Source organism: Chelonoidis abingdonii, chromosome 2 (assembly GCF_003597395.2).
Source record: "Chelonoidis abingdonii isolate Lonesome George chromosome 2, CheloAbing_2.0, whole genome shotgun sequence".
NCBI lineage: Eukaryota > Metazoa > Chordata > Testudines > Testudinidae > Chelonoidis > Chelonoidis abingdonii.
This window is the reverse complement of record NC_133770.1, coordinates 255095033-255109119: the sequence shown is the minus strand read 5'-3', so window position 1 is coordinate 255109119 and position 14087 is coordinate 255095033. Positions and strand designations below refer to the sequence as shown.

The following is a 14087-nucleotide window of genomic DNA, read 5'->3' as shown; positions in this document are numbered from 1 at the left end:
CCCAGGGACTCCCTCTGCTAGAGGAGCTGCAGCTTTCCAGCTGGCCCGGGTTGCTCGGGGTGGCCCCAGACGCCGGGTGAGGCAGAGAAAAGGGAGGCAGCTGGGGCATCCGCCCACTGGCAGCGAGCAAGCCCTGGCGGGGCAGCCTCGCCCCCCGAGAGGAAGAGCGAGGCGGGGAGCGGGGAGGGGCGGCCAGCGGGGGGCGTGGCCCAGGCGAGCCAGACGCGATAAATAGACAGCGCGGGGCCGGCGGGAGGGTCAGCACCGCGGACAGCAGCGCACTGCCCCAGCCTCAGCCGCCGCTCGCCAGCCTGCTCGCCCTCAGCCACACGCGCCATGGCCGCGGAGACTCACCTGCAACGAGTCGAGATCTCAGCCGCCCAGTTTTTCGAGATCTGGAATCACTACGACTCTGATGGTGACTATATTTCATTGCACCCCCCCTGCAAGTCCCGAGCCGGGGGGGGGGCTCGGGCTCCCCCCTCCCACGCATACCCCGGCAGGTTCAGCTGCAGACTTTCCCCCAGGACAAGTCATAACTTTTCCCAGCCCGGAGCTCGAGCCCTTTGCGAAGCAGGCGGCCGGGGTGGAGCTGGGGCTATGCACTAGCGCCCAACCTTCTTAGCCTAGGACTTGTGCGCCTTTAGGAGGGCAACTTTCAGGTTCCCGTAAGTGGATTCAAATTTCAATGCCTCCAGACGCAGCTAGGATGCCGCTGTTTGCTCTTCAGTAACTTTGCACGTAGATGCCTTTCGAGGGGCGAGGGGTGGCAGGAGGCTAAACCTAATTTAGCAGATCAAAGAACGAAAAAGCCACCGATTTTTTTAACACAAGGTTTGTAAATGTCATTTCCAGCAGCTGGAAGGGAGCAAACCAAAGGGTTCTGGGACCCTAACCATAACTCTTTTTGTTGTAGGCAATAGGTACCTGGATGGGAAAGAGCTGCTGAACTTCATCCAGGAGCTTCAGCAGGCACGAAAGAAGGCAGGATTGGTAGGTTCATGTTTCTTCCTGTTTTATTTCATCTTAAAGAAGAATTTCAAATGTTCAGTCACTTAGCTGGTCAGGCAAAGGTAATGTTTAGAAATTGACACAAGTCAGGTAGGATGCTCAGTCACTTTGGAAAATGTGGGGACAAGGGGTACCTGACAAGATACAAGGTAATATTTAGATTCCACCTTGGTACTAATGCAAATGGTTATTCTGGCAATGTTAAAAAGTAAGAATCCAGAAAAATATGGAACTGACATTATTATGTAATAGATTTAAAGCAAGATTTCTCTCTTTGCCTCACTCAATTATCTACCAATATCTTTAAAGAACTAATTTTTCATGAGCTGGACTCACTTTTAACTCCTTCTTTCATGGAAAGTGTGTAGGATTATCTTCATTTCTGCCCCTTGGTGGTCAATAAACAGATCTGCAGATCATTCTTAACTATTTATTTGCACTTCATTGGTTTTATGAAAGAGGAAAATCAATACTAAACCTTGATGATCAAAATTGGACAAGAGAACAGAGAAATTACCTGGAGAATATTAAAATGTGGACAAATAGAGATGCATATTGGAGTTTAATTTGTAACAATTATACATTCAGCACTTTCCTAAGCAAGAGAGAAAAGTTTTAAAGTAAGATACTATTATTCTTTTAACAGTCTGAAAAAATAAAACCAAATGCCTCTAGATAAAGATATTAGTTTAAATACATAGTGACACTTCCTTACTGAATAAATAACCCCTAAAAGAATCAGAAAATAAAATAGACCACTTGACATCACACTAAAATATACAGCACAGTATAATGAAGCCTACTTAAATCCACTGTAAAAGATACTTCTAAAAGCATATAAGATAAAAGTGCACTAACTAGCTGATCTGTGTGGGGCGGGGGAGGGAAAAGGTTATAAATTCATATAGGGCTATTTCAAAATTAAGAAATAAATGTTAGCTTTTGGATAATGAATTATTGTCTTTGTTTGGGTCTTCCTGTTAAAGGCTGGAGAACAAATGTGTATCGGTATTTTTATTTGTTTTGTGGAAAATATCTTCCTACTAGCTTCATGAGTTAATACGCAGCTGGAAATCTGTCATATGTAAAATTACATGCACACTCTAGATTCCTAATCTTTTTTTTATAGCTGTCACTGTAGAATTAATATCCAAAAGCATAGGTAAATTTGATTTAAAAGGATACTCGGAGTACTGAAAATTATGTGAGATTACAGTTACTAGAGGAAAAGGTTATGTATAATCTTACTTTCTTTCCACAAGGAGAGTGAGGCAAGTAAATTACATTTAAAGAGGGAAGGGGGAGGAAGAAAAGCCTATTTTAATTCTCTCATTAGAACTAAATATTTTTAACATATTGAGATGGCAGTAACCATAAGTAAACCCAGTTAAAAGATGATCGACTGTATTTAGAACATATTTATTATTATTAATTGTACTTTTAAAAATAGTCCTAATGTAATGCTCAATGGATGAAAGATGCAGAGGGTTTACAACAGGAAAATGTCATTTTAAACTCCTCTTCACATTTCTCAAGAGGCAATTTGTGTCATAAGTCATCTTCTACTTAAAAAATTAGAGTGTTCACAAAGTAATATATAAGATGCTTGTGAGATTATTGTTGTCTCCCACCCACTTTACCATTTATGCCTTTTTAATAGACTCTGCTGCACAGTAGGTTATATTTTGAAAGTGCTTAGGTGTTTAATTAACTTTTCCTTTGTCATTGCTATGGTACAAGTTTATTTCTGGAATATTCTGCTGAAAAGACCAATCTACACTAACAACACTGAACTTCAGTACTCTCATTGGATCATCTAGAGATTCTCGATATCTTGATCCCTGAAGTCTTTTCTGGATTATGGATATGTGCCATCAGAGGTTTCAAATCTAAGCTGATTCTTGGATTTGGAGGGTCATTTGCCAAACAATCATCTCACTAGTTCACCTATCTTACCTCACTGGATAACTAATTCAGTGGCTTTGAATTTTTTGCCCTTTGCCAGAAGGGACACAATGAGAAGATAATGGATGTTATAGGTGATTTCTGTGGCTGTGCTGTCACTTCCCCTCCTCCCTCATAAGCTTCTCTCATCATTTGCATCTGCATTTCAGATAGTTTCTCTTGCTCTGTATCTTTGGAATATTCAATTGTGCATTCTTCATAGCTGGATTATACATCAGTCATGCTACATACCTTGTAGAATCTCACTGATTTCAGTCTTTAAACAAGATGGCTTAGCATTTCTCAGTGCTCTTCCCAGCTTCTGAACTGTCCTAATTGTTTTGTCGTTACCTAACAACCATGTGATTTTTTTTTTATTAACCAAATGACTATTGTGAAGACCATCCTTTTGCTTTCTATTACTTCCGAAAAACAGTAGCATGCAATTTGATGTATGTTATTTCTGTATCATGTCATACTATCAGAAGGAGGTTACATTTTTAGTTTTGTGTTTGAGCTATTTTTGGTGACATTTCATATTTTCCTTCACCACATTACAGTATGTGAAATACAAAGTTAATCTTTTACAAATGCTAAAATAAAAAATTCTTTTGCAAAAATAAAATCACAATTTTTAATCCCAAAAATATATGCTCAATCTCTTTTGGCCTGCATTATATTTAGTATGTCATCTTTCTTGTTTCATTTTTGCCAATTGCCAAGAGAAAAAATGTGTGGGGAAATGGTTACTAAAGAGGTTCCCAGCTCTCCTGCTGTCTCACTGGGTGACTTGGGGGAAGTTTTTCAACATCTGTTTCTTGATTTATCCATATGTAAAATGAGAACAATACTTACCTACTTGACAGAGACAGTGTGACTTGATGTTCATAAGTGCAATGAACACGTGCAATGTTGTTACTATTGCACCATTCATCCTGACTTCAAATCACTTTACAAAAACTAATGTGTATATAACACCTCTGAGTCAGGTAAATATCTCCATTTTAAAAAGGGGAAAATGAGGTACAGAGAGATCAAGTTACTTGTCTATGGTAACAGAGCAGCAAGTCTGTGGTGGAATCAAGATTAGAACTGGTTGAATACTGGATACAATTATTTGTCACATAATATATCCGACAAATAAGTTAATTCAAAAGATATTATTCAATCAGTTATAGAACTGATAAAATTAAAAAATGTATTAAGTGAATTTTTTTAGATGAATGACATTCTATTTTTTAGTTTGTAAGAGGTGATTGTACAATACCTTACATATTGTAGGTCCTATTGGAAACAAAAAATAATATCAAAATATTTAATCAGGGCTAATTAGAATGCAGATATCTAGACCTTCAGGCCTAGACCTCAATCCCTAAACAAATATTTCTTCACTTTGAAATCCTTCTGTGAAAGGTGACATTGAAGGACAAAGTATTAATAATCATGTCTTAATTCCAACAATTTCAAGTTAACTAACCACAACAGATGACTTTGAAACAAAGAGGACATTGGGCCATGATTTGCTTTGTCATAAACACTTACATGTAATGCATTTTAGCAATTTCTAGTAATATAAATTTTGGGCACAATCTAGTGTATTTGACTCAGGCAAAATTCCCAACAATTCCAGTGGGAGTTTCACGTAAGAAAGGACTACAAGACTAGAATCTTCATAGCATTATAGTCCCTTTCATTTTGATAACTGAGCTACTATTTATACAACACTTCTAAGCCCTGATCCTGCACAAAGGATCCATTAACATAGATCCTTGGACTAATGAAGAGTCCAAAAGAAATCAAATGGGCTCCTCAAAGGTGAAGGAGTCTATACTAGTACATCTGAGTCAGACTGATCCTTGGTGTGACTCCACTGCCATATCTTAAAGAGAAGCTGTCATTCTGAGACAAGTGTGTCGTGGGAGCAAACATTTATACCAAAAGCACTTTGACATCGACTTTGTGGATTTACCTTGTTGTTCAGGATTGTTTTATATGTTTCAATAAGGAATTGCTCTCTCCCAACCCAGCCTCTCCTTACCTTACTTCTGGCAATGAAGTAACAGTCCTGCTTTTATGACATCATAAACAGTGAACAATACAAATGGCTGATGTACAAATTCCATTGTATGACTTCATTGTGAGATCTGTTTGGAGACTGGTCAAAAGAGGATAAAATCCCATTCAAATGAAAGTAAAACAGAAAAATGTGAAAGGTAAATATTTTGGTGTCCCAATGTGTTCTATAAAAATTTCCCCCACTCTGAAAGACTTAAGCTTGTCTCAGATTTGTTCATTTAAAAATGAAAACTATGGAAAAACTGAATAGTAATCAACTGTGAAATTTCATTGCCATTTGATTAAACAAAGGAACAGTAAGACCCACCTTCCAGCAGATTTGTCTTTACATGTGAATGTTCTCATTTTGAAAGGTTAGATATTCAGATCTTTTATTTTAAGGTCAGATTCTGAAACTCATTCCTATCAAGTAATATCTTACTGCTCAAGTAGTCACTGTCATTGCAACAGGATAATTCAAAGTAAAGCACTACTCAGCATAAGACTGTCAGAATCTAAGCTCTAACTAGGCTTTTATACATTGTCTGGTAGTTACTCGTTGTTGAAATATTTAGCACATATTTCTACATATCTTACAAATAATAATTCCATTATTATGAATTTATAGGAATTAACACCTGAAATGAAAGCATTTGTGGACCAGTACGGGAAAAGTACTGATGGAAAAATAGGAATAGTCGAGGTAAGCTAGTTTATTTCAGGCTCAGTCATTTTTATGTGCACAGAATGCTCTTAATATAGTAATATGAAGATAACTTGAACATAATGTATAAATATATGCATTGTCTTGTATTTGCTGTAACACAGACTTCTTTTCTCATCTCAGGACCTTTAGTATCTTTTTTTCCACTGAGATTGGTGGAAAACAAAATATTTCTTTCTCCTCCTCAGACATTTCATTAGACTTCATTGAACGTTACAGGCTTAAGTCAATAGAAATAAGAGACCATCATTATAGTTTTCCTGTAATGCAACTAAAGTCTGCATCTTTTCAGGAAATTCAAGTTATTAAAAACACTGATGTGCTGGAATATTGTGAACTTTTTTATCCTGAGTTATTCTGGAATTTGATTTTGAACTGGCCCTCAATCCCACAACTCCTGTAGTGGGTGTAAAGTATAATTCAATGTAAATTGGCTAAGAATCTGATTTCCCTCCCTCTCCTCCTTTATAATCATTGTACATAACAGTTATTTCTAATTAATGCATATGGTAAGGACAGAAGGGAAGGCTAAACTCTTGTTGGCATTTTCAGCAATATTTTGACAATCCAGATAGTGAGAGATTTTGATTACTTGTGAATTCCTTTATTGAACACAGAGAAAGCAGAAAACTTTTGCTTGCAAAAGTTAGAAGTCCCTGGCACCTGCACTGCCCTGGGTTATATAGTACTCATGCTTTTCCACTGTGTAGACCTCTTTCTAAGAAAGAGGGACACTCCTGGAACCACTTCCCTTCCCAATCCCCACCACTTGGTTTTCAGTGTTTAATTCTACACATCAACAGGAAGGTATCCATGGGCTGGTGTACAGTTTGTGAACCACTGTTTTAGGACCAGATTCATGACTCATTGAAGTCAATTGGAGTTCTGCCTTTGAATTCAAAAAGAGATCAGGATTTAACCCTTAGAAAATACAATCATGTTCCCAGTTTGACTATCAGAAAAATATATCTGAACAATTTATAAAGAGCTCCTTGGAAACATGCTATTACTGCAACATTTCTGTTGTGATTGACTTAGCTACAGCTATTTAGAATTGATATACTGAATGGAATGTATAACAACCAATGAGATTTACAATATAAAATATCCTATTACCAGTATATATAAATTATTACCTTGGAGTATATTCTCTTTAGGTGTAATCCCCATATGTAACTTCCACATACTGGCTAAAATATCCATGTACGTTTAGACTAAATGACATGAATAAGTGAACTGTGCATCAATTTGTTAATTTCTTATTATATTTAAGGTTAAACTGACTAAATTTTGACCAAACTTTTGATTCATAATCAGACTGAAAATTCTGGAAGTAGGAAAAGTTAGCATAGGCATCTTTCTTTTTCTGATAAATACATTATTAGTGTATGAAATTAAAGAAGCCAGTTTAAATACTTTTTTGAATAGAAGCATGCCTTTTTTATTTAGAGTACACATGATGGCAGACTGTCACATGAAACGCGCACAGGCACTTCCTGAAGTGGTCTATTGGTTAGACAAGGCAACTGGAGGTTGTATCTCTTGAGTGCTATTTTTGACTGACTCATTATGTGACATTGGCCAAATCCCATAGGGCCTGATCTTGTAAGGTGCTGAGCACCTACAGCTAGAGTGCTGAGCACCATCAACACTGACTAATGTCAATGGGTTCTTAGTGCATTTAGCAATTAACTGGAGGGCCTCAGCACCCTGGAAGGTTATAAGTAACCTTAATACTACTTAACCTACATCATTGTATCAGTATGAAGCTGAATTGTTTATAAAAGTGCTGTGAGATCTCAGATGAAAGGTGCTGTATGTGAAACTGTTATAATAATCCTACAGATCAGTTAGACTTTGTTTTCCTGACCCTTTAAATTTTCTAATTTAAAATGTTTCCAAAATGAATTCAGCTCATTTATATGCTGTATTATGAAATCTTCCCACTCCAAAGTTCACGTAGAGTCCATGAACCATGCTTTTTTTTTTTAGTATAATAAATGCAGCACTCAGTCACTCAATCACCATAACACGTCACCTGAAGATGTTTAAAAATATCCTGATTAACAATGATTCCTCAGGGAAGATCTATTAAAGAGGAGTCCTGAATGGCTTAAAGTAATGCATTTTCAGCTCTGCTGACTAGATTAAGTGAAGCCTTAAAGGGCAGATTCTGTCTTTGGTAGTACATGGCTGCAGTGAGTTTTCCAGCTTTTAACCAGTTTCCCCTAGCTAAATGTAGAATCTGACATATCTCTTACTCCTCTCTATAAGATACTCCCCACCCCAATATTTGATCTAGTCACAGCTTTCACTGACATGTAGATCTTAAAGTCCAAGCTTTTTACATCTCAGGACTGCAGTTATTCTGTATCCAAATGATTTAAATGCTTATTCCTGTGAGGCAAAGTAATTACTTACCATACTGAAAATGCTTTTCTCCCCCTTCCAGGTTAGAATTTTAAGACAAATATATTGAAGCATGTAAATCAGGTATTTTAAGGAAAGGGTTAATATCAACAAAGGAGATCCATTCAGAGAGTGATTTCTAGAAAAATGTTCATGCTGGTCTGTTTTATATATTGTAGCTCCTTTTCCAATTAGGTAACAATCCCCTTCTTTCTTTAACAAGTTCATAATGAGAAGTAGAGGGGTCAAGCTAGTCTCAGCAGAAGCATCTCTGAATGACTTGGTCAAATCTGCTCCATTTACAAGTAAAAAGATGGTATGCCTAACTACTAACCCTGCCAACTCAACTAGTAATAAAAATTCTGCAGCTGGAACTTCATTAATGCTGTTGATGCAAGAATCAAAAGAATCTAGCTCCCTTTCTCCCACCATATTGGTCCTACAATGCTAACAGGAGCAAAATAAATAAAATAGGGAAAATTTACTTTGTCAAAAATCTACGCAAATATGATTTAACACTGAGTTATCAAATAAGACAGTTCAATTATCTATAAAACAGAGAAAGTGGTACCATATGTTTCTCTCAGGCCTATGTGGAAGTTACACACCTGGATAAAGGAAAGTAAAACTTAAAGTAATATTTTTATTGGTAGTGGTAAAATATTTTGTACCTTAAATGTAGCTTAGTACTGGTAGTTGGTTGGTCTTTGGAAAGTTAGACTAGTCCTTTCAGAATTCACTATCAGTTAACTGTAGCTACCAGTAGGTCACAATGGGACTGTTGCAGTGGCAGCACGTTTCTCCTTTAAACTGTACACATTAAATATCTTCTGATTGTGAAACTGGGAACTTGTCTATATGATCCGAAGGGTTAGATCCCAGTCCCACTGAAATCAGTGGAAGGAATTCCTTTTGCTCTCCATGAGCTTAAGATATAAACCTAGAAATAAAATCTCACACTGGTCCATGGACACCTTCCTGTTCTGCAGAATGAAACAGTAATGTTACAGTCACTGAACGTTACAAAAGGGATCAGCCCTGTGCCTCATTTACATAGTCATTTTTTACCATAACTACACTAATGGAGGACATTCTTCCTGATGGAAATAAATATTGCTAATGCCAGTTAAGTCCCGACACTAAGGGACAACTTGTAGCAATTAGCTACTGGGTCAAGTAAGGTGTGGTGTGGAAACTGATCACCCCAAGGGGAACTTGGGGAGATGTGCCTTAGGAAAGCCCAAATCCCATTTTGAACAAGCCAGGGAGTAGGCTACACTATCCTTTTGGACTCCTTGCAGGGCCAGCTCCAGCTTTTTTGCCGCCCCAAGTGGCGAAGAAAAGTAAACAAACAAACAAACAAAAGGCCTGGATGTGCCGCCCCTTTCCATTGGCCGCCCCAAGCACCTGGCTCCTTGTGCTCTCTCATCAACCATGCTTGGCCTGTCATGATCTGACCCTAAAATAGCTACAGCCTTAAATATAAAAATCTGGAATTTGTAACATACTCATGAAGGTTTGCAAAAACTAATTTCTAAATATGCATATAAGAGCCTAATTTAAGCACGTCGGTGGCCTGATTTTTCAGAATTGCCAACCACCCACCAACTTCCATTGACATATGCAAGATGCAATATTTCAGTGGGAGCTGCTGGGTGTACAGTGCTTCTGAGGTCATTTATTTGAATGCCTGATTGTGGATTTAGGAGCCTAACTATAACGGCAGAGAGAAAGGAGAGTCAGGGCAAAACTGGGAGGCAAGATCAAACCAGTATCTTAGATGCCTATATACAAATGCGAGAAGTATGGGTAATAAGCAGGAAGAACTGGAAGTGCTAATAAATAAATAAAACTATGACATTGTTGGCATCACTGAAACTTGGTGGGATCGTGGAAAACTTGATGGGATATAGATACCATAAATGTAACTTTGATGGGGGGAGGGTTAGTGCTATACATAGCAGAGTAGACGGGAAAGGCAGTGTTGCCTATTTGAATGTAGAACTTGGAGACTAATGGGTATGGACACTAGAGACGGGAATGTCTGCAGTCTCTGTGGTAGGATAAACAGGGTAAAAACCAAGGTGGAATGTCGTGCTACGAGTCTATATAAACTAAGGCAACCTACAGTGGAAGAGGTGGATGAGGCTTTTTGCAGTCATCAAAACTAAAAAAGATCATCAAGAAGATGGCCAAGTGGTGTGAGGGGCGAGCTTTCAAGCGGTCCAAATATATATTGGGAACAATAACACTGTGAGGCACAGCTATCATAAGTAGCCGCATTGCAGACGAATTTTATTCAAAGGATGAAAAGCTACTGGTGGGAAGCGTAGTTACTAGACTTATTTTAACAAATGGAGGAACCACGCGGAGAAATATTGAAGTGAAGAACTTGGCGTGAAATGTGATTACACCAGAACTACATAGTGGTTTCATAATACGAAGTGTACTGGATACAAAGGAATAGAGACATCGGATTTCAGGAAGCGCTGATTATTGGAATAAGCTACAGAGACCTATGGTTAAATCCCCATGGGAAGAACAGAACGAGGGGAAAAAACTGGGAAGTTGGCAGCAGTTTTTCCAAAGAGGACAACTAATAAGGGCCAAAACGAGCAAGCTATTCCGAGGGTAAGAAGAAAGAAAAAAATTGGAAAAAGACACTTGATAACCTACGAGATCTGCAGACACAAAAAGAGCCCATATAAAATGAAACTAGGAGTCAGAAGTACAAAGGATTGAATATAGGCAATAAGAGGAATGCAGGCATAAGGACAGAAATGCAGTTCAACTAGCTATAAGAATAAAAGGGAAAAACAAGAAACTTTTATCAATAATTAGAAAAGCACAGAAGGAAACCAAAGGACAAAGGGTAGGCCATGCTCAGACGCTGAGGAGTGGAGAAATCAGTAACGAAAATGGAAAATGGCAGGATACATAATTGCTCTTATTATCGGTATTCACTGAGCAAGATCTGGAAGAAATGTATAATAGTGATTTGAAGTGGTAGGATTGAAAAATAAAAGAGCAAGTTAATAATTAGAAAGGAGAATGCCTCAATTACAGGCCGGATAATTGCAGTCCTAGCATACTCAAGGAGTTATATGAGGAGGTATTGAGCAACTACTATTTTATTGAAGGTATGGGAGACCACGGAGAGATTCAGAAACTGGGAAAGGGCAAATAATGTCACAATCTATAAAAAAGTGGAAATAACAACCAGGAAACTACTAGACAGTCAGTAAATTCTGTGCAGGAAGATAGGAGGGCATAGTATGTAAAGGAAAGTCATCTGCGAAACCACGTGGAAGGGGTAAGGTGATAGGGACTGAGCATCATGAGATTTGTAAGACAAATCTGCTAATACCATCTGATATCTTTCATTGCATAGGGGGATAAGCGAGCTTGGGATAAGGGAGAAGCGGTGAATGTGGTTATATCTGGACTTAGTAAGGCCTTTGATTACAGCTGCATGAACCTATCGAATAAACTAGAAATACATTGACGAGGGCTACTATAAGGGTGAAAATGCTGAGATACCGTATAACACAGTGTTTATGTAATGGCTCCCAACTCTGCTGGATAATGATAATACAAGGTTCACAGGCTCTTTTGGACCATGGCCTGTTCAATATATATATCACAAGAACTTAGACGTTGGAACGAAAGTAACCTATTTAAGTTCGTATACCCCAAACAGCGACGGGATGCACCGCTGTGCGAAGGACCCAGGGTCAAAATTCCAAACTGCATCTGACCAAATTTGGGAGAAATGTCTGAGGTAACGAATAAAGTTCATAAAGATAATGCAAGATGCTCCCACTAGAGCGAACAAAGTAGTTTACAACAGGCTGACAGACACTGGGAAGAGACTGTCTTAGGAAGTAGTTATGGCAAAAGAGATCAAGGCTCATAGTGGGACCACAGCGAATATGAGTAAGCGCTGAAGTACTGTCTTGCAAAAAAACAAACTTGAAGTCTTGAGCATTAAACAGGTAGACAACACGAGAACCCTATTCCCGCTCTATCTCTAGCCACCTCGGTTAGCGATCTCAAACTGAGTAATATGTGTCAGTTCTGGACACATGCTTCAAGAAAGATAGTGGAGAATTGAGAGGTCCAGAGAAGAGCAACAGAGAGATAAAGGTCAGAGAACATACATATGAAGGAAGCTGAAAGATATGGTTTATTTAGTTGGAAAAAGAGAAGACGAGCGGGACATAATAAGCAGTAAATTTCAGGTATAAAAGGGGTCATGAGGAGGAGGAGAAACTTGTTTACCTTAGCTTCTAATGGATAGACAAAAGCAAGCTTAAACTGCAAGCAGGAGAAGAGTGGACATTAGAAAAAAAGTTCCTAACTGTCAGGGTAGCAAACCTGAAAAATTGCCTAAGGAGGTTGGAATCTCCCGCCATACTCTGGAGATATATTAAAAGTAAGGTAAAGAATAAAGTCTATACAGGAGGTACCTAGACGTAGTACTGTTCTGCCATAGGGCAGGACTCAGGACTCAAGACTTATCGAGGAGTCCTTCAAGTCTATGCTCTATGAATAACTATGAATTTAGACCACCATTATAAACTCCATCTTTAAATTGAACTATAATTAACTTCCAGTCTAAGCAAGGCTAGCTGTGCTACAACTACTTCTTGACAGTAAATCTGAAGTCTTGTAGAGGCTGAATATTTGTATGGTCTTAATACCTAAAGATGAAAATTACAAATGCTGTTAACCGCTCACAAATAGACCTATGAAATCACAAAGTCATTAAAATGGCACCGACGTTCCATGTCAAAAGTGAATAGCTCCATAGCCACTGAATCACCAAGTGATGAATGATGTTTAGCTTCTGAGTCCATTCTGTGCCTCCAACTGAGAAGTAAAGAGAGGAGACTTTGGAAGGGCAGACATCTCAATGTCTCTCAAATTTTCCGATTGTGCTAATACCAAGAAAAGATCACACATCACACCCATATTATTACAACCATAGTATGCTTACCGTGGTTCTACATATTCCAGGAATGGATTTTGAACATTTACAGAAACATCATTACAATTGATGTAGGATCTCAGCATACAGCAATTTACAAAATCTCTCCAGGGATGCATTTGCAATCTGATAGTCTAACCACCAGGGTGGCAAACTTATCAGAATGGTGTGATATCATTTATTCATATCTAATTTAAGAGGTTGTGTCAATAAAACATTGTACGTTTGAGAATATATCTTCTATAAGTCTATAATTTAGCTAAACTTTGTGATAGTAAACGTAAATAAGGTTTTTAATGTTTTTAGACAGCTTCATTAAAATGAAATTAAAATGCAGAGCCCCGCCAATGGACAGGACGTGCATGTGAGTCCTGAAATAGACTCACACGTGCCGCCTCGCACAAGTGCATCGTTTGCCTACACTGGTTATAACGAAATTGCTCTATTATACTTGCAAGTCCAATAGTGTAATGCATTTTAAATTGTATAACATTAACTAAATATAAACTGATTATTTTAGGCAGTGTAATTTTGAAAATACAGATGCTACTATTCCAATCCTCATTGAAACTGTTAAAAGATATTATTATGGAGTGAGGAACAAAGTTGCAGAGCTATGGTCCCTATTGGAACACAGCAACAAAGCCACCATTTTGCATCCCAATTTACATTGCACGTGAATTGGAAGTGAAAATTAGGATGGGGATTGGAGTATATCTGAAATAACAGAAAGAATACGAATTGCTCCAGTTTTGACAAGGTACAAGAGAGTGGCTACGTGTTACTAAGCTGTTTACAGACGGATGCATTTAAAAAATTTTAAAGAAAAGAAGGTGTCTGCTCCATTGTATTCCTGTAATCCATGTTTCAAATTATCTTCTCTTTTCCATTCTCATTCATTGGTGATTCCTATTTTAGTTGAGCGAATACACAATTTTTCAAACAAAGTTCTGT

General features: G+C 38.1%; 1 protein-coding gene across 1 annotated transcript in view; it reads left to right on the top strand.

Annotated features, from left to right (window-relative positions):
• The first annotated feature begins 252 nt into the window (after positions 1-252).
• Positions 253-14087, top strand: part of CALB1 (calbindin 1) — a 27390-nt gene continuing 13555 nt past the window's right edge. Inside the window, exons 1-3 of the mRNA XM_032795294.2 lie at positions 253-418; positions 917-993; positions 5639-5713. Of these exons, the coding sequence (XP_032651185.1) occupies positions 337-418; positions 917-993; positions 5639-5713 (234 nt within the window). The 5' untranslated portion in view covers positions 253-336. The remainder of the gene's footprint in view (positions 419-916; positions 994-5638; positions 5714-14087) is intronic.